Raw genomic sequence first — 20,394 nt, 5'->3', positions numbered from 1 at the left:
GATTTAAGAATAGTATTATACGAGATGATTGGCCTTGTATTCTAAAAAAACTCAAATAAAAATAGTAAGGAAATCTCCAAATACTTTTCCAAGTGAACTCTGGACTCTGGAAGTGTAATTTGGTTGAAGTTCAACCGCCTCATTGTCTACCACTTTTTCTCTATAAATACGGTGATTCTAAAGGATTTCGGAGTTTTTCTCTTTTTCCTCGCATTGTTTCGATCAACAGAATCCATTAATCAACAGGAGGGCGAGAGGGCGATTGTAATTCAGCTCTCCGGTGATCGATCCTTTTCTCCGGTAAGCGACAGACTAAGAGATTATGATTTAGCTTTGTTTTGCTGATTCTTGTGGTTGCTAACTTTTCTAGGGTTTAAGATCATGCTAACAGCTTGTTTTGTATAGTCCTTATCCATCGTTTCATAGTGTATCGTATGTTTGAATAGATAGGATCACTCGTTGTGGTTTATTAACGTTTTTATTGATGGTTTGACTGTGTTTTAGTATTGAATAACGACTTAATAAGTTTATATTCTCATAATTTGTTACCAATCATGCGTTTAATTTAAATTCATGCAATTACTAATGAAATTAACCAAACACAAGGTCAATCAAAATCAATAGAAAGAAGTTTGGCAATAATAAATACTTAGATGGAGAACGATAAAAGGGATAGGAAAAAAAAGGTTGCGGAAAACGAACCAAAAATCTGGATTGGAGATGTCTAATAGGGTATGTGATGGAGTTCAATCGAAAAATAGGTAAACTAAAGGGTGAAATTATGAAATAATAATGGGAAAGAGAAATAACGTAGTGATTCCACCACATTACATAGGTGTAAAGCTGTGTGGGTACACAACACCCTTCCCAGACTCCACTTGTGGGATTATACTTGGCATGTTGTTGTTGATCCCGCCACATCAAATCGGTCCTATATAAAATGGGTATTTTCCTTGTTACATACAATGGAGCTGTAGAATTCTTGAGCATTGAATTGAGTTGGAATTACATTATATGTGTCAATTTCCTTATTTACTGTATTTGTATTAAGATACCGTCCCAACAAATATGTTGTTGTTTGTGTATTACTGATACACACGTAAGGTCATTTTTGCTATTACATGCGAGCTTATGATATTGGAGTTCTAGTAATGCTAACTGTGTTAGAAAAATTTCTTTCTTAAAATGCTAGAGTGCTGGTAAAATTTTTCGAACCTGTATAAAGATAACTGTAAAAGTTGCTGCTTTTTGTTGTCACCTATATACATTGATTATGAACAACTTCTTTACCATTGAAACTTGAAAGTTAATTTGGCATTGTATTTTTACTTGATTATTAATTGAGAAGTTGCTTCTTGTTGCTGTCACCTGTGTACATTGAGGTTGTTTTTTTCTTCTTAATCGGCATTGTTTTTGTTAATGATTATTAGTTGGGTTGTGATTAGCTTTTCCTTATGGTGCTTGTTATATGGTGTAGTGTTGTGATTACTTGTGGTTTTCAATTGGTCATATAGGTGGCTGTAAAATACGTGCTTCTAAGATGGCAATGAGCCAGCTGAAGATTATTGAGTTGGAGGAAGGATGGGAGTTTATGCAGAAGGGAATCACTAAATTGAAGAAATTTTTAGAAGGACAACAACACTCTTTCAGCTCTGAAGAGTACATGATGCTCTACACGTATCCTTAGGGTTTCATGCGCTTGAAGTTTGTCTTTATATATAAAATATTTGTTCTTTAATATATATATACACATTATTTTATTTTTTTCAATCTTTAAAATATGGTAAACCCTGCCTACAACCACTTTGATCTCATGGTGTCTTAAAAAACTACCTTCTTGGTTATTAGTGAACTACTCTTGACATGGCAGGAAGTTTTTCCTTAATTGAAGTGTAGAACTATATATAACATGTGTACACAGAAGCAGCCACATGATTACTCCCAGCAGTTGTATGAGAAGTACAAGGAAGCATTTGAAGAATATATCAATTCTACGGTAAGAAGCATTGGCTTTCTTTCTCATGATAATTAGTCTTTGAAAAGTTATTAGCTGATGGTTACCTTAGTAATGGGGCACGCATATTTACTTTCATGCAGTTAGCAGACTTGTTGCCGAGCTATTCTTCTAATATGGCAATTAATGAGTAGAACTTGAGTTTGGTCAGGATTTTTTTTGGTGTTATTGTATTGGTATAACTGTCACATGCTTGATTTAAGCCTTGATGGTTCATCTGGGTGGCTATCTTGAGAATATTAAGTTGATTAGACCCTGAAGTCAACATTACTTCATCTAACTTGAAAACAGTACATATGGATAAATTTGGAGTTCCACTATGTTGTGAAATTTACTCTACTTGCTTTGCTATTGCTGTTCAATTTTGCAATTTGTATTTTTCCTTATTAGGTTCTTCCTGCTTTACGAGAGAGGCACGATGAGTTTATGTTGAGGGAGTTTGTGAAAAGATGGGCGAATCATAAACTTATGGTTAGGTGGCTCTCACGGTTCTTCCATTATCTCGACCGATATTTTATTGCCCGAAGGTCGCTACCTGGTCTTAATGAAGTTGGTCTGATGTGCTTCCGTGATCGGGTTTGTTTCTTGCATCTCCTATATAATTATTGGCAACATAATTGTCTCTTTTCTTTTTTTGCTTTCTTCATATCCTTGTTATGTGGGAAATTTATTTCTGTTTTTGTTGATAATAGGTTTATCAGGAGTTGAACGGTAAAGCTAGAGATGCAGTTATTGTGTTGGCAAGTATCATATCCTCTTTTTTTTGTTTTTTTTTTGTTTTTTGTTTCTTCCTACTTTCAGTCGATCCCAACTCTTGCAATATTATTTTAGTTATGAGGGTCTGATTAAGAATCCTTTTGTATTAGATTGATCAAGAACGTGAGGGTGAGCAGATTGACAGAGGTTTATTGAAGAATGTGCTTGATATATTTGTTGGAATTGGAATGGGGGAAATGGAGTATTATGAGAGTGACTTTGAAGATGCAATGCTTAAAGATACTGCAGCTTATTATTCTCGGAAAGCTTCAAGTTGGATTGTGGAAGATTCTTGTCCAGATTATATGCTGAAGGTACAATTTATTTTTACAATTGCCGTGAGTTCGTAAATTGTTTGGTTATTGCTTTAAATTGCCACAGTAAATTGTGATACATGTGCTTTGCGTTGCTACCACAGGCAGAAGAGTGCTTGAAGAAAGAGAAAGATAGAGTGTCTCATTATCTCCATGTTCTTAGCGAGACAAAACTTCTAGAGGTCAGCATCGGAATTTTCTTAGCAACTTGAAATCTTTAACTTTTGAAGAACTTTCTTTTTTTAGAATTTGAGCATAGATGAATACTATGTGATTTTGTGTTATGCTGGGGAGGTAGTAGGTGCCCCATGGACTTAGTCGAGGTGCACACAAGCTGGCTCGGACACCACAATTTTGAAAAAATAAATAATCGTGATTTAATTGTTTCATGCCTGTGCAATGTATGCATTTTTAAGTTCAACTTTTTTTGTAAAACCTTTAGAAAGGAAGCTTAAAGGGATGACCTCCCAAGGTTTTATGCATTTCTATTTGTGGGTTGGTCGTATCCTTCATTGTATACCAGTTGCATTTTCATTGTTTGCTCTCTTCTAATAAATTATTCAACTTGTCAAAAAGGTTGTTTTCAGTTTGTTTCTCTTCAAGGGGGGAAGAGTTAATGCCCAACATTTTGATTGACTACCTGCTTTTCTTTTTGGTTTAGAGTCGAAGTTGCAAATATAGTCCCACTCCTTCACAGGGGAGATGTTGCTTTTTGTTTATGTGATATTAGTCTATGAGTATGTGGTTTGCACGTGTACCCCAAATCCACGAGTGCACAATTCATAAGTGTTATATTTCTCTGTTCGAGCGAAAACTTACCGAATAGACGGTGGTCTTTTTAATTTTGTTCAGGGAAATAAAACATGAAAAGTAAAGTTGGCAATTTCATTTTTCTACGATGCACTTGTCATTTATGTCACTACTTTAAAGTATTCTCCCGATATATAGTTGAATTTGAATGCTGGAAATTCAGACTTTGTTGAGAATATTCATTTTAGTTGGCTTTGTTTTCAATGTTGAGACCAAATTTGTGCTGCAGAAAGTGCAAAATGAATTGTTGGTTGTATATACCAATCAGTTACTTGAGAAGGAGCATTCTGGATGCCGAGTATTGCTTAGAGATGATAAGGTATTGAATTCTTTTGTTGCTTTTCACCATTTCGGGGAAGTTTCAATGTATTTCACATGTAATTCAATGTTTTTCTCTTTTGCCCTTACTGCCGCACTCTCTTTTGTACACTCAGGTAGAGGATTTATCTCGTATGTATAGGCTATTCCACAGAATCCCCAAGGGATTGGAACCTGTTTCAAATATGTTTAAACAGGTATTTTTTTTTTCTTCTATCATTTAATGCCAATCACTGAGCAACAAAAGAATTATTTATTTAGTTTCCTATGTTCGGCTAAACTTCTGCTGCAGCATGTCATAGCTGAAGGCATGGTCTTGGTGCAACAGGCTGAAGATACGACAAGTAGCAAGGTGAATTGTTCATGTTCTTGTTTCATATTTTTAATTGTTTCACTTAAAAACAATGATTATCTATTCATTACATGCGAGTATAAAGTCCTTTTAAATTGTGAATAGGAAAAATCAGCAGGGGAGGGGGATGCATGATACACCATTTAGAGAACAAAACTTTTGAGTGGAGTTGAAAGCATTTTTGTAGAAATAAGTACATATATATATGGAGTTCCTTTGCAGCCTTGCTGTCCTTGTGGGTTCAAGAAATTTTTGTTCCGGGTAATTTTACTAGTGTTTCTATTTGAAGTGTTTGTGTTTTTTGTACAGGCTGAAAGTTCAGGCTCAGGAGAGCAGGTAAAACCATATTCCTTTATTCTGATTTCAGTTTTATGTAATGTAAATTTATTTACCATGGATTCCATTCCTTCCACAGGTCTTTGTTAGAAAGTTGATTGAGCTTCACGATAAGTATATGGCTTATGTTACGGACTGTTTTGCTAATAACTCTCTGTTTCATAAGGTATATTCCGTTGTTAACAATTGTATGCTGTTCTCTTCTACTTCAAAATTATTTGTCAGTGTTTCTGATGTCTAAAGTTTGACATATACAGGCTCTCAAGGAGGCATTTGAGGTCTTCTGTAACAAGGTTGTATCTGGTTGTTCAAGTGCAGAGCTCCTTGCTTCTTATTGTGATAATATTCTTAAGAAAGGTGGGAGTGAAAAACTCAGTGATGACGCTATTGAGGAGACCTTGGATAAGGTATAGCATGAACTTAAAATCACTCCATTTCCTGGAAAGTCCATCTTTCGGCCAAATGATAATATCATAATAATGGTTTGACTCTTTCTAGGTGGTCAAACTTCTCGCATACATTAGTGACAAAGACCTTTTTGCGGAGTTCTACAGGTGGGTTATATAGTCCAACAGTTTATTGATGTAGTTACCTTAGTTAGGTTGAATCTTCATTTACTGTTCGGAATGTCCATTGTCTTGTTGTGATAGGAAGAAGCTTTCTCGTCGATTGCTCTTTGATAAAAGTGCTAATGATGACCATGAAAGGCTTATCTTAACAAAGCTAAAGCAACAGTGTGGTGGGCAGTTTACATCAAAGATGGAGGGAATGGTGAGGAAACAGAATACGTTTTCATAGTTTATCCCATCCCCATTCAAATGTCTTGTTAAAATTTGTGGTTGGTAACTCAAAAACAGGTAACAGACTTGACATTGGCTAGGGAAAATCAGAACCATTTTCAAGAATATCTCAGCAACAACCCTGCAGCGAGTCCTGGAATTGATTTAACTGTGACAGTTCTTACAACTGGGTTCTGGCCTAGTTATAAATCTTCTGATTTGAGTCTCCCTGTGGAAATGGTAAGAGGAGCTTTTCTTGATAATTTGAAAATCCACTTTCTGTTTGCTGATATGAGGTTTTTCTTCTGAATTAATGAATGACATAACCTTTGTTGTGTCATTTGCCTAAGGTAAAATGTGTGGAAGTCTTCAAGGAATTTTATCAGACAAAAACAAAACACAGGAAATTGACATGGATTTATTCATTGGGTACTTGTAACATCAATGGGAAGTTTGATTCAAAAACCATTGAACTGATTCTGGGAACTTATCAGGTGACTACTATGTCTGATGATTCCATTAAACTATCCCTGCTGGTTTCAATACACTTTTAATTTATGATTTCCGCTTTTTCAGGCTGCTGCTCTGTTATTGTTTAATTCTTCAGATAGATTAACTTACTCAGAAATCAAGAATCAGTTAAATTTGGCTGATGATGACTTGATCAGATTACTTCAATCCCTTTCATGTGCCAAGTATAAAATTCTGACTAAGGAGCCTTGCAATAGAACTGTTTCGTCATCAGATCATTTTGAGTTCAACTCCAAGTTCACTGACAGGATGAGGCGGATTAGGGTATAGATAAAGAACTCTGTATATTTCAGTGATGCTTCATGAACGCGCTATAGCCACCTATTCCTAATCTCTTGTTTTATTTGTACCATCCAGGTCCCATTACCTCCTGTGGATGAAAGGAAAAAGGTGGTCGAGGATGTAGACAAAGATAGACGTTATGCAATTGATGCCTGTATTGTGCGCATTATGAAGAGCCGGAAAGTTCTTCCTCATCAACAACTAGTGTTGGAGTGTGTTGAGCAGTTGAGCCGAATGTTTAAGGTATGCACCTTTTTTTGGATTTTCTAGAATGAAATAAATCACTTTTGGAAGATTGATATGATTTCCACGCTCTATAACCATGACATTCAATTTGATGCTGGATGGCTATTTATGTCACTGTATTGGACGTTTTCCAGCTTGCCAGTAAACAAATTGAAGGATACCACCTTCTAGGCTCGTAACGACAGATAACTTAGCAGTTTTTTTCCCTGTTTTGACAAATTGTTAACAACTTGGATCACACTATCGCCTCATTACTTAACAACTTTCTTTCAGGATCACGGTCTTTCGGGGTCTTGGTGTCGAAAGTAATCTTAAACATTTAAATATAGGGAATAGTGTTGGTAAAATAGTTGAAGGGTTTCCTTTAGTTGTACTCTAATTATTACTATTATATTTTAAAACATAGTCTTATTTGACTTAAAGTGAAACTATTGGTTTTCTTTCCCAATGAATATAACTTGACAGAATGACAGAAACACCAATTTTACCTTTTCTTTCAATCTTCTAATTGCCTCCATCACAATTTGTTTCTTAGTTTTGCTTTCTGAGACCAGAACTCACTTGGAATTTCTTAACCTTGACTTTTTAGACATTTACTGAGACAAAGAATCTTTAAGTTGAGATATCTTTCAGTAGTTTCCAAACCTATAAATATACTGTCCGGCGACAATCCTCCACTTTCAGTTTCATTATGTGAATTGGTCAACAATTTGTATAGATAGTTCGTTTTCTTCTTCTCCATTTGCTTCTCTATCATTTCACTTTCTTTTGAACCGCCGATGTAACACGAGATGACAGGAGGAGGGTGACCACTTTTTTGTCTGCAGCATCTTTTTGGGAAATATCTGGTGTTTCAACTACTTACTCAATGGGTAAAGTTATGTTGGTCCTAAAAGAAGTGGTATAACTTGAGGGAAATAAGTTTAGAGTTACGTGATTTTAGTCTAGTTCATGAACTTGAGGATTCATATTCTCGAAAAGCTAGAATTTACCCAACAAATTCAAAAACTATGTGAGATCAGAGATGAACAAGGACAAAATATGATTGGGCATTGTGCATAAATTTTTAATGATCTTGCTGTGCCATCTAATCATGACACTCACATTTTATGGGCTCTATTTCCTTTGCAACTGTCTACTGCAATCTTAAACTGTGCTTTATCCTGAAGATAGTCTTATTGGCTCTAGTTATAGAGATTGAGAATTTTATATTAATATCATTAATTTTGCGTATTTGTGTAGCCCGACTTCAAAGCAATCAAAAAGCGAATTGAAGATCTCATCACTAGAGATTACTTGGAAAGAGATAGAGAGAACCCAAATTTGTTCAAGTATTTAGCCTGAAGCAATAATCTGGTGCTCGGCTGAATTTTTTTGTTCTCTGCACATCACACTGAGTACAACTGGTTTCTCCATGTCACTCAATAGGGATATTGTAGCAGATAATTTTTTTTAACCTTTGCCTATAAGTAGGCAACTGTGCAGTTCTTAGATATCACTCCGCCTTTTTTTTTTGTCAAGAAGTTGGTGGAAGGTTAATACGGTACTTGTTGCAGTCATAGATTCGAGCAACACACTCAACTATTCATTCCCTTGTGTTCTGATCTATTGCTTACAAATATCTCTGTGACTCTATTGCACTCGCAAGGAGGACAGTTCCCTCTTGCTTTTTTTTCCTTAATAGATTGCAAGATAACATAATTGGACTCCGCTCCACTCCCCCTCCCTCTTTTGAAGTGATATTTGTTACTGTTTGCTACATTATATGTGTGCTTTCATTAAAGAGTGATATTTTATGGAGTTTCAGAAGTAGGCATGGAGGTGTAATAGCCCATAGCCCACCAAGAGACAACTCTACACCTCGTAAATACGTTCTTTGAGCTTTTCTATCTGTATTTATGCATCTTTCTTTTGTTGATTGTTCAACTACTTAGAGAACAATTACTTATCTGAACCTAGGTTTTGAACCCATGTTTCTTTGAGATTCCACCTATTACGTTACTTTTTGACATGTATATAATGGAACTGTCTTGGATATTTTGCTTTTTCTTTTTAAAAAATGCTACTCTTCACGAGGTAAAATTTGAGATCTGCGTATATACTACCCTCTCCAAACCATTCATGTAGAATTACATGTTTCAAAAAGTACTACCAAAACCAAGAACATTTATTTATTGTACATGTTTCAAAAAGTACTAGCAATAACATGATCATTTATCCTGTAGCATATCAAAATTGATAGAATATATTTATTTGATACCAAATGTATCTCCAGCAAAAACGGGTGAAGCGGGGCAAGTTGATAATTTGTTCTACAAAACAATCTATTAGAACTCTGAAACTTCTTAACAATATTCCGGAAAAAAGAGAGTATCTTTTACACATTGAGACCATTATTTATTAAAGCATCATATAACAGCTAGTAACAGAGATTGACAGGATAAATCCCATTCAAAAAAGTAAATTTATGTATAAACAGTAACTTTTTGGGCCAACTACAGACTCCGAAACTCAGCAATCATGAGACCGCCCCTGCTACATATTTGTTTGCCGCAGGGCTCAAACTTATAACATGAAGACATAAGTTAAACAACCTAACCCTTGAGACCAGTGAAAATTTCACTTACACGGTCAAGTTACTTATAAGGCACTGTACAATTTACAAGTATATCTTATGAAGTACAATATTTGGTAACTTGGTAAAAATGGGTGATTAACCTGTTGGCTACAATCACAATTCAAAGGTCAAACAAAGTGCACTGGTAGTAGAAAAAGTTTATCAACACTGTCAGTATGTAGAACAAAGCCAAGTTAACTGTCGAAAAAGTATAGCAATTGGCTACCTGAACTTCTTTCTCAACAAGAAGCAATTAACAAATACAGAAAGACTTGCAACAACTGCATTTCTCATCTTATGATTCCCCTCAACTAGACCTGCAACACAAAATTCCGATTTTTAAAGATGGAGATAATTTATGTTTTTCCAGTTTTGCACATAATAAATTAACATAATTTTTTCAACTTACAGGGAGAGTTTGTATATTCCGAGCCTCGTCAATGTCAACAACTCATCAATCAACTCGAACACTATATACTAATCACACTACTCTTCTGTGCAGTTGTGGAAGTTCAGCTCTTTGAATTTTTCCTTCTACAAGTCAAAACTAACAAGAAGCCATCCTGATTGCAAATGTATCTGTAGTAGGAATCAAGGAAAAATAATAAAGATCATATATCAACTCACAATAACTCTAAATAAACTAATTGAGATAAGGGGGAAATGCATTATCAAAGGCCATTTTACCTTCGATCTGGGAGAGGCAAGTCAGCTGGATCAATAACAACAAGCATTCCAATGCTATGAATTTATGACAGGACCACCAAGTTCCTTATTATTATTATTTTTTTGAAACTGGTAATGTTGTATTCATCAACATTAAGGATATGTTGGAGACCTTCAAAAGAAGAGAATAAGGAAGAAACTACTTACAGAGAGCCTACCAGATCTACAAGCTCTAATTCCACTATCTCTGTTTCTTTACACCAAAAAAAGAAAGATACAATACAATTCCATTTAAATCTATGAATGGAATTGGACATATCTTCAAAACATCTGCTATTTCTCTCTCTCCTACACAGTCCCCCTGATTCAATGAGGATTGATTTTCCACCACCTCTTCTAGCTCTTGCTTCCACCTCTTCTAATCCAGTAACTCAACAGATCTGCAGTGCGCTCACGCATGGTCCATTTTGTGTCTGAGAGTAAAAAATAAATTCCATAACTGTGCAGTGAATGTACAATGCAACAAAAGATGTCTATTTGTCTCATCTGTTTCCCCACAAAGTTGACATCTGGATACTATAATCCTCCCCTTTTTCTTCAAAACCTCGTGTCAAACAAGCTTTCCCGACTACCAAACAGTGAAGCCCCCTATTTCTCTAAGATTGGGACTGTGACTGTATTGAGAATATCTTACCAACTATAGTTTTCAGCTATGTACAGATTTACAAGGGCATTATGAGTAGAACTCATAACTTCATAGGTTATATCATATCTCGACCAAGAGATCCTCTTTCTGACATCTCCTCAATTGACAGCAAATGAAGGAACAGGTTCAAGAGTCTGTCCCATGGACTCACATGGTTTTAGCCATAATTTAAATTTCAACGGCTAATAGCTTCCATGGCAATCCGGATTAAGCGTAATAAGCTGTCGACATCATGGAAGCTCAAATCAAGGGCCTTCTTTACGGATAATGCAGGCACTTTACACTGTGTATCACTGTGTCCAGGATAAGCAGCTGCAAAAGCAACACGTGATTTCCTGGAGGCGTCCATTGCTAAATTAACTTCCTGTGCCTGCAAATTAATCAAGACTAAGATACTAGAAAAAGGAACATGGCCAGATCAAAAATTAGATTCAGAGCATTAGTTCTCAAGTAAAAGGATACATGGAAAGGATTGGACTTGTGTAGAGATAAGCATTTTCGTAATTATGCCCTTTACCCAAACAACTTGGTGGGTGAGAATCAAGGGAATAGAAAAATAAAAGACCTATCCCTCAGAAGAGAAGTCATCATACCATAAGATGCAAGTTCAATTCCAGTTCTGTTGGGAAAATTACTGATAGAATATGGTAATATGCCCAGCTTAAGGCAATTGTTCAGGTGAGTGACAGAGTTAACGTCAAAATAGTTGGTCTGGTGCCATCGTTCACTCAATTACACCAGATGAATAACAGAGTTAGACAACATTAAATAGTTCTCTACTTTATCTGGTCTGATGATTCTCTCCGTTGAAAATATGTTTGATTACTGATGTCATTTACTCAATTAGACTCGCTCATTAATGGAGCTGAATTATATGACTACTTACAAAGTTAAATAGCCGCGTGAAGCTAGCACGGTTTCTCGCTGAGACAACATGAGTTCCGGAAACCTGGGGAGAAGCAACACCTTTCGCCAAGGCAACCTTGTCTGCGATAGTTGGATTGTTCAAATTGTCAACATCGGAGGCAGAAGAGGAGGGGGATTCACCTAGTGTATGATGATAAGCAATACAGTGAGTGTAACCCTTAAGAAGAAGTCTAGTCCAACAATAAGAGAGTCGAAGACATTTCATCAATATTACTAATCAGATACAGCTGTTTTGATTAAAGAAAAAGAAAGAAACAATTATTTGCACTTGTTAAACTTTCTTTCCTGATAAGAAAGAGTTGATCAACTACTTCTGGTGCTCAATTCATTATAATGCTATGGTGCTCGTAGTTATTATTTTTATAAACGAAAACAGACCGTCCAAATTTCGAGTCAACTCTTTAATCTTCAATCAATATTCCAAAAGTTGATTACTTTTTATAATAAATTTTTTTGAAGGAATCAATTTTTGTACAGCTGTGAAAACATATACTACTAATACCTAATAATTGATCACCCTTGAAGAAAATCCCTTTGAAGCATTGATCATCAGAGATAAATATTATTTATGTGAATTGTCATGAATCATGATGACTTAGGAATAATTTAGCATTCTACAATGTTGTGCCCACTGCACAGCTTAACACTCCATATTTTCATCTTTTTCTTCAATAATTTCTTCTGAGCACGCATGAAAATAAAATGGAATGAACTTTTAACAAACATCCATCTTTTTGGCTAAAGCTACCAAATTTTATATTCAATTATTTATAAGCCAAAAAAATTATTTTTCAATCTCCTGAGAATAATTCCAGAGTTATCTATCCATGATTGACTCATCTTTCATCTTAGACAATTCATAGGTACAGCAAAGCATAAGCCTATGAATACACAGAAATGGTTCAGCATAGTACAAGTAAAATGTGGAGAACATCCTGTCAACCAATATACAGCAATACCACACCTCTTAAGTAACATCAAGGTCAAACTAGAAGTCTTAGAGGGGCGTGTCAGTGCAATTGGAAGTATCTGATATAAAATTGGTATCGCGATGTAAGATGTATACTTTTCAGGTGAATCTATAGCAAATTACCTGGAGGAAAAATTTGCAGGGCTGTTTGTAGTTCATTTCTATATCTGTTTGCATTGAAATGAGAGGAATAGATTACTCGCATGTACGCAACCTCCATGCATTTATAGGCTAGTGAAACAGCAGCCATGTCTTTCAATCTCTCGTATTCATGGGCAACAAACCTATAAATAAAACAAGAATAAATCCTGGAATCAGCATTACTCGGTAGTGCAATTAGGGTCACAATGAATGAAAACATGCAACAACTAGACAACTCACTCGCACAGTTTTGCAGTGCTGCTATAAATTTCACTGTGTTTGGCGCTGTCGTTGCATGATTCTAACAAGGATGCTCCATGGAGAAACTTTAGGGTTGCTTGAAAATAGAGACTTGTACTTTCACTTGAGCCAGAGTTCTGGAACAAGAAGTCAAGTTAAGCCAACACAAATGAGAAAATAAATACACAGAAGAGAGCAAATGATAAAGAATATTATTAGCCTCCTCTCATCTTTGGATATGAAGGAAAATTATGTAAACCTTGAGGCGATCTGCCAGATGTTTAAGGTTTGTGGCTTCTTTAATAGCATTTGCAGCAGCTTGGCTTGCAGAAACCTTCCGAATAGGGCTGCGAGCGTTTGGATCCCGGACCTTATTTGCAGGCGGAGTAGAGTGTCGCAAACTATTAGGTGTGTTTCCAGGGTGGCTTTCAGATTTTTTACCCTGTCTTGAAGCATTCAACATCTCTCCTTCAAACGCATCTACTGCCAACAAGTTAGCTACACCCTCCCTTTTGAATGCAGGAACTGGTTGTGAAGATTGAACTGTCTCATTCTGACCTCTTATTGAAGGAGATGTTAAGTGTGACTTCCCTTTCTCAAGTACTTCAATTTGCTGAGTTTTGTCAGATGCAAGCTTCCTAGACGATTTCTCATCATCTTGATCAGTTAGAGCAGCCTGCCTTTTATCCAGGCTGGATATAACATCCAATTTAACTTCAGCACCATCAACAAATTTCGATTGAGTAACACCTTTAACATTCTCATTCAACAATTTTCCAAAAGAATCTTTCTTGGAACCTTGTTGTAATCTGTCAGAACTGGCACCAGATTTATCTTCAAACTTGTTTCTTCCAGATGTCAATTTCCCCTCATCTATTCTTTGATCTGAAGATTCATTTGAAATATCAGGATCCTTAGTCTTACATTTGCCAGAATCAGATCTGACAGGACGATTCTTTTCTTTATGCTGAGAAAACAAAAGCTTCTCATCCTTAGAGGTAGACCCATTATTATGAAACTGACTGTTGTTCCTTCTTTCATTATTTAGGCCTTGGTCTGAGTTCTCTGTCCTGCAAGCATCTTGATTATCTTGACCTAATGGATCAGCAGTTACATCAGTGTCCCGATGAGTAGCAAAATCAGAACCTGTGATCTTTGCTTTAATTGTAGCACCTGATACATCATGGACATCTTTCTCCTGGTAATCAAGTTCAGAGGACTCCATTCCATGATACTTGCCATTGGAAGATTCTTCCTTCTTTATCATCCCAAAACGATTGCTGCACCTATCGTTTTCACCATAAGAAGACCACCTTGGTGTAGAACTGGGAATGGAATTAGCATTCTTGTGTTCGTCTTTTCTCTTGGGATTCCTTTTAGTTGTTGAACATAAATCCTTTTTTGAAATTCTCAAAGGAGATGAAGATACCGATTCTACTGGTGAACTCTTCGGTTCCTGAAGACTAGTTCTGTTCTTATGTGAACCAGACACTTTAGAAGAGCTTGAAGTGGCTGCAACAGAAGGCTGCAAAGCAGACAAATCCATTTTTGAAGAATCTTCAGCATCTGCACTAGGCTGAGACACAGTGCTATCTAGATCTTGTCCGACTGGCTCTCCCTTCTTACCTCTACCTTTTCCATCAGTCCCTCCACTAGCTTTGCTTCTACTGGAGTCTTTTCCTGAGGACTTGGAGACCCTTGATTTCTTTTCTTTCCTACGGCCATTATTGCATGTCTCTTCTATAATATCTCGGGGAGGTTGTGTATCAGAATTCTGGCATTCACTCCATTTCCTCTTAAGGGAGTCTTTACGGTCACATTTATGGAGTGAACCATCCAAAGAATGACTTTCTGGGTTTTTTGCTAAAGCCGAATTTTTCAATGATTCAACCTTTGGCTGCTTGCTTTTATATTTATCTCTAACCTTTTCCGATCCACTGTTTGACAAACCAGTGCTTGAGCTCCGTCCTGGTTTTGCCCCAGTATGATCATCATCATAATGTATATCATCTCTCCTGAACTTTTTAGCTGTAGAACCATCCAAATCTGTCTCACTTATGTTACTCATCTTCGAATTTTTTATACCTGCAAAACATGTCACATAGAGTAAAGAGAAGTTCCAGAAATTCAAGGATTTCATCAAGTTCAAAATAAGACAGCTTAAGATATACCCCGATCAGGATGATTCTCAAGCGATCTTCTCTTCTCTTTTTGTTTACGTCTCTGCTTCTCTACGATTGAGCTACTTGGCAGGTCCACCAGTTGATGGCCATTTTCATCAGTGGGAGAATTATTAGTACCATTCGAGCTTCTGCTATTTGGAGTTCCCTGATGGTTTCTTTTGACACTGTTTGATGACAGTAAACCTTCCTGTTTGGACACACTTAACACACCTTTTAATCCATAAATTTTCTTCCCACCAGCATCAACAGCTTGTATATCTGCTTTTTGGTGTTCTTGGCTGGCATGCAAAGTGTCAAGAGAAGTTACTCCTAAGAGTGCTCCACCAGGATGTTCATGCTGACTATATTGTTTGTGTGACGCAGGGGCGGTAGCACCACTCATCGGCACCTGGTAAAGAGCTCTTAGAGCCTTCGTCGTTTCCTCTTCACTGATACCACAGCGATTCATTCCAGGCCTAGAAGATGAAGATAACTAATTAGCATTCAAAAAACATCTTAAATATTAGAAATAGTTTTCTGTTGTAATGATCAAGTATAAATATGATAATCTTTCAACCTAACATCCTATACGTCTTCACCTTACAAATATGACTCCTCCTGAATAGAGAATATTACTTATAGCAAGACAGCTAATCAAAGGATGAAAGCAGGGTAGGAGAAAACTTACAGCCAGGTTTGCAATCTACAGACCCACTTCTTGGGGAGACTGTCTGGATCAGTGCCAAGTGGCAGTATACGCCAAGTCTGACACTTGTCGCAACATACCCAATCTTCTTTAACTACCGGAGCCCCTGCTCCTGGAGGTGCAGCGGGATTGGATTCACAGACGGTGTGAGGAGCCCCATTTGAAGCCAAACTAGGATACTCCGCGGAAGCAAAGGGCTTCTCAGTTTTCCTACCATTAACTTTTTCCTTCATTGAGCTATTACGTTCAACTCTCTTCTTACTGATTGCATCAGAACCCTTGAGCATTTCCTTTGAATGAATTTGCTCCAAACCAGTTTCAGCATCTTCTAGTTCGAGTTCTACGTCACCGAAGAATTCCTTGTATTTATCCCTGGCTAGGTTCTTTTTCATGTCCTCTGATTCACTTTTAGATAAGAGGATGTTGCTCGAAGAGGTTTTCTTACCCTTAGATGCTATAAACGAATGAGGAACAGAACCTTCTTTTATTACCTCGGAACTTTGGGCTTTATGACATTGATTTCCTTTGGGTTTCGTTGTGTCTCTATATGCTAAAAGTTCCTTTTCAGGAGCCAGTTTCATTCCATCTTCATTGTTGGAGGAGCTTTTCTGACGAGATAACTGCTTGAGGGGACTAACTGCATCTACATTTCGCACATTCCCGTCTTTAGACTGTCCATTGTTGGATGAAGCATCAGGTTTTTCCTCTTCGTTGTGGCCTTCTTTCTTCAAGTATCCTGAGCTATGATCATTACAATCCGACCCTTTAATTTCCATAGTTCTCCTAGATGAGGAAACCTTTCCACCAGACCCTTCAACAGAACTTGTGTCTATTGCAGTGACAGGCAGCAAAGATTTCTTGGATGCCCGCTCAGAGGATGCTTCTTTTGTCTTACCCTTAATGGCTGTTTTTGAACTGTTTACTGTCTTCTCTGCATCTTTTGGAGGATCGGCAGCATTAGGGTATGGATTAGATAAAAGCGGGAGTTTCAAGGCCTTTGAAACAAGTTCTTCACATGCAAGACCATCAATATCGATCTCCTTCTTTGATAATAAGGCACTACCATTTTGATTAGCATAGCCTTTGTCCTTTGCCAAGGAATTTTTGTCGTAAGTTTTCAATTTCCTCGCCTCTGAAACTTCTCCATTTGCATAATGAGTACCATTCGGTAATGCCAAAGATTCAAGGCTTGCCTTTTTCTTTCCTTCATATCCACATTTTCCCCAAAGCTTTTCATTTTCAGTCAAGCTAATCAACTCGTCTGAGAGGGGGGATAACAATAAGCTATCACGGATTGGATGTGAGGTCATAATCTGCTCCAATGGGTTGATTAAGAAAATTGCAGATGCCAAGGTTAGCTTAAACCAAAAAGAAGAAAAACAAAGCAAACTTAATGCTTGAGGGAAGATTCACCTGAAGTATACTAGTAGGGGATTCATCTGGGGAAACCTGAAGGTCACGGGATACCCCTTCACTATCGATGGGGCTACCATCCAGCGATGATGATGGAGAGACATCTAGCCCAAGCCCACTGTAGATTTCGGCATTCTTTTGGATCGACAAATTTTTGGGGCCAACTTTGATACGCAGCTTAAGCGTTTTCGGGTCAGAAGCATTTCTTGGCTTCTTCACTTTTTGACTTTTTGAATTGGAATCTTCAGCTCGAGTAGTTGTTTGAGCAGAATTCCTTTCCCCCTTAAATTGTGGAGCCTTAAGTGCAGATACTGCTGCTGAATGGGCAGAAGATGCTGCAAGCCTTCCTGACAGAGAAGTGCTTGAAGATCCTATTAAGATTTGTCGACCATCCTGTACAATTCAAAGATGCATATTGCTAGGTATAAGTAGAATATCAATGTGAAATCATATTACTTCTTTGTTGCAGTAAACTATAATATAAGAAAATCATAAGGATTCATTCAAAGGTTACATACCTCAGGGAGCAGATTGTTTGGTGATATTTGTCTGCTATTGTTGTTGGCTTCTGGTGGAGTCCTTGGATGAGACCAAGAAGGAGAACTCTGATTAGTAGGTAAAAATGAACCATACCCGCCAAATCTTGACCCTGTCAATATATGCAAAATCAACAATCATCAGCTCATGGCATAAGCCTTGTCACTGTTAAACTTATGCTTCTGGGAATACCCTATTTCCAGTATTACATACCCAGATTCTCAGCTGAAACTCCACCTTCAAAATCCCTTTGAAAATGTCCCAAAATATTGTGGAGTTTCTCATCCTTGACAGAGTAAGAGAATAGATATATGAGAAACTGGAAAGTGTTTCCATCAGAGGTGCGTAATGCAGTTATAAACACTAATATACAACACCTGCCAGAACACTTCCACCAACTCACTAACAAGCCCCTAGATCAACTCTAGATAGAGAAGTTATAAGCAAAAAATAGAATGAGCAAATGCGGGGTTTCTCTAACATCACAGTATACTAGGACAGAAACTCAACGCGTTCTTGCTTAAAATCATGATAGATCACATAGAAGGAGTACCCTCAAGAATAATTTCCGATTAGAGAAAAAAATCTAACAATTTTATATCAATGTTGGAAAGAATTTAATCACTTTTCTCTTTTTTTGATGAAATAAGATGAAAAATTAATCACTTCTCTCTACACACAATAGAATTACAAACTTAGCCCTTCCACATTCTTTGTAGCTTTTTGTCTAGCTATACATATCGATGTAGGGATAAGATGAGATTTTAAAGAACTTCTAGATTCAGAGAACCCCTTTGCCTTAAAGAGAGATTTTTTTTTGTTAGTATAGCAATAAATGGACCTTGACTAGAGCGGAAATATAAGAGATAAATCCCTGATCCCAACTAATTTGGGGTTGAGGCATAGTTGATTGATACATTGGCCACCAAAGCCCTTGCTTTACGGGCGAGAAATTTCATTAGTCTCAAATTACTACTTCAGTAGATATAGTTATCATATACTATTGGACTGGACAGGGAGTTTAAGAACACATACCAAATGTACACTACGAACTTGTGGTCTTAAAAACATGCCATGACATTTAAATTTAAGAAAGGAAGTTTAAAGTTCAACATTTTTGAAATATAGAAAGTTGTCATTATTGTTGGAACAGAATAAAATGAAAAAAGCATCATATAAAATGGAACTCATATGGAACAGAGGAAATATTTATTATTAACACCAAGTAGATTCTTTTCAACTATGTTTTGCCTGCCTGCCACAAATTATCTATCACAAGGTTCCAAAATTTACGCTACTAGGTTGTACTGTTGAGGACTTGGAACTAATTAAGGTCATTTATTCACGAGGTTTAATAACATTCCTTTTTTCCATTTCGTTATCAAGTTTTTCTTACACATGATAAGGCATCTTATTAAGATTTGGTTAGACCGTCAATTATATTGAGCAACACTAGTTTAATATCATTCCTTATTTCCATTTTGTTATCAAGTTTTCCATCACACATATGATAAGGTCTCTTATTAAGATTTAGTTTTAGACAGTCAATTATATCGAGCAACACGAGATATACACAACTAACAGTAAGTAGATTGATCAAACACATAAGTTACGTGCTAACAAAGAAGAAAAGCCAAAAAATACACAAATTGAACCAATTGCAATTGAACAGAATATATACACCATAATCCAAAACTAAGAAAATGCTTCAATCTCAATTATAAATCCATAACAGTGATCAACAATGCTAAACAGAAAACAAAATAAAGAAGAAAACTCACAAGGTAAGATAGAGAAACATCAGGGTCAATGGTTGAATCATTCCTGTTGTTCTTATCATAACTGTAAGCCTCTCCTTCTTCAAGCTCAGTTTCCTCCATCATTTCTACTCCACCATCAAACCCTAAACCTATTCCCTTCCTTCCATCTCTACTCCCACCAGAAATCATTCAAATAAATACTCCAAAAATTCAAAGATTTTTCACTTTTTAGACCCCCCAAAACCTCTATAAAACTTCACCTATACAAAACACAAAAATTCCCCATCCATTTACCAATGTTCCAAATACTCCTCAGCTTAACCAATCGAGATCGCAGAAAAACAGCACAAATTCACCAACCCAGCTTACCTTTATCAATAAAAAATAAATTAAATTAATCAAAACTCAACCAAAAAAAAAATAATTTAAAAAAAAAGTTGATACGGATTCAACAAAAAAGCTAATTCAGATTATTCTGTAAAGTAAAAGCTTGGATCGTCCCCACTATAAGATCTTTGTAAAGCTCAAAACTGTATGAGCAAAGAGAGAGAAAAAATGAAGAAAGAGAAAGAGACTCTGGTTTTGGTGTATTACCAGCCGCGTTTATTTTGCGTTTTTTTTGTTTTGCTCTTTTTTATTTATTTATTTTTTGCTTTGTAAGAGTTAATTAATTTTAGTATAATATATAGTATTTTATATACTTGACAGATAGAAGGCATACCCATAACCTAACAGCTAGACATACCATAATATGAAAATTGAATATTTATTTTAGAAACTTTGTAATAAATTTAACGAGCGAGTAAAACGA

General features: G+C 36.5%; 2 protein-coding genes across 3 annotated transcripts; one reads left to right on the top strand and one right to left on the bottom strand.

Annotated features, from left to right (window-relative positions):
• Positions 1-57: 57 nt before the first annotated feature.
• On the top strand, positions 58-8,439 carry LOC129882909 (cullin-1-like). The gene is made up of 20 exons (XM_055957401.1): positions 58-300; positions 1,515-1,677; positions 1,897-1,996; positions 2,405-2,590; positions 2,707-2,754; positions 2,881-3,084; positions 3,189-3,266; positions 4,124-4,213; positions 4,329-4,409; positions 4,505-4,564; positions 4,874-4,900; positions 4,980-5,066; positions 5,158-5,307; positions 5,399-5,454; positions 5,551-5,671; positions 5,758-5,919; positions 6,030-6,173; positions 6,256-6,474; positions 6,568-6,735; positions 7,981-8,439. Exons 2-20 carry the CDS (start codon positions 1,541-1,543, stop codon positions 8,080-8,082), a joined length of 2,220 nt encoding a protein of 739 aa, XP_055813376.1. The 5' UTR covers positions 58-300; positions 1,515-1,540; the 3' UTR covers positions 8,083-8,439.
• Positions 8,440-9,179: 740 nt separating this feature from the next.
• Positions 9,180-20,142, bottom strand: LOC129882908 (cysteine-tryptophan domain-containing zinc finger protein 7). Of its 2 annotated transcripts, none has more exons than XM_055957400.1 (13): positions 19,605-20,142; positions 18,037-18,109; positions 17,805-17,935; positions 17,287-17,679; positions 15,856-17,186; positions 15,177-15,643; positions 13,265-15,090; positions 13,006-13,142; positions 12,748-12,908; positions 11,614-11,714; positions 10,043-11,097; positions 9,765-9,934; positions 9,180-9,672 (listed from the first exon to the last, which is right to left on the bottom strand). In XM_055957400.1, exons 1-11 carry the CDS (start codon positions 19,770-19,772, stop codon positions 10,903-10,905), a joined length of 4,983 nt encoding a protein of 1,660 aa, XP_055813375.1. In that variant the 5' UTR covers positions 19,773-20,142; the 3' UTR covers positions 9,180-9,672; positions 9,765-9,934; positions 10,043-10,902. The 2 variants fall into 2 exon arrangements, with proteins under 2 accessions (XP_055813375.1, XP_055813374.1); XM_055957399.1 differs by having other exon boundaries at positions 11,614-11,774; positions 19,605-20,140.
• Between the last annotated feature and the right edge of the window lie 252 nt (positions 20,143-20,394).

The sequence above is a fragment of the Solanum dulcamara genome, chromosome 3 (assembly GCF_947179165.1).
Source record: "Solanum dulcamara chromosome 3, daSolDulc1.2, whole genome shotgun sequence".
Taxonomy (NCBI): domain Eukaryota; kingdom Viridiplantae; phylum Streptophyta; class Magnoliopsida; order Solanales; family Solanaceae; genus Solanum; species Solanum dulcamara.
The sequence above is the reverse complement of the archived record's forward strand: the minus strand, read 5'-3'. Positions and strand labels throughout refer to the sequence as shown.

Bases quoted from the DNA above. Each gene is read 5' to 3' on its own strand.
- LOC129882908 (XM_055957399.1), bottom strand. From the start codon at position 19,772: ATGATTTCTGGTGGGAGTAGAGATGGAAGGAAGGGAATAGGTTTAGGG. The intron at 18,110-19,604 runs GTGAGTTTTCTT...TACTCTGTCAAG, and splicing joins ATGTTTCTCTATCTTACCTT to GATGAGAAACTCCACAATAT. The intron at 13,143-13,264 runs GTTTACATAATT...TTCTTGTTCCAG, and splicing joins ATCTGGCAGATCGCCTCAAG to AACTCTGGCTCAAGTGAAAG.
- LOC129882909 (XM_055957401.1), top strand. From the start codon at position 1,541: ATGGCAATGAGCCAGCTGAAGATTATTGAGTTGGAGGAAGGATGGGAG. The intron at 2,755-2,880 runs GCAAGTATCATA...CTTTTGTATTAG, and splicing joins GAGATGCAGTTATTGTGTTG to ATTGATCAAGAACGTGAGGG. The intron at 5,672-5,757 runs GTGAGGAAACAG...ACTCAAAAACAG, and splicing joins CATCAAAGATGGAGGGAATG to GTAACAGACTTGACATTGGC.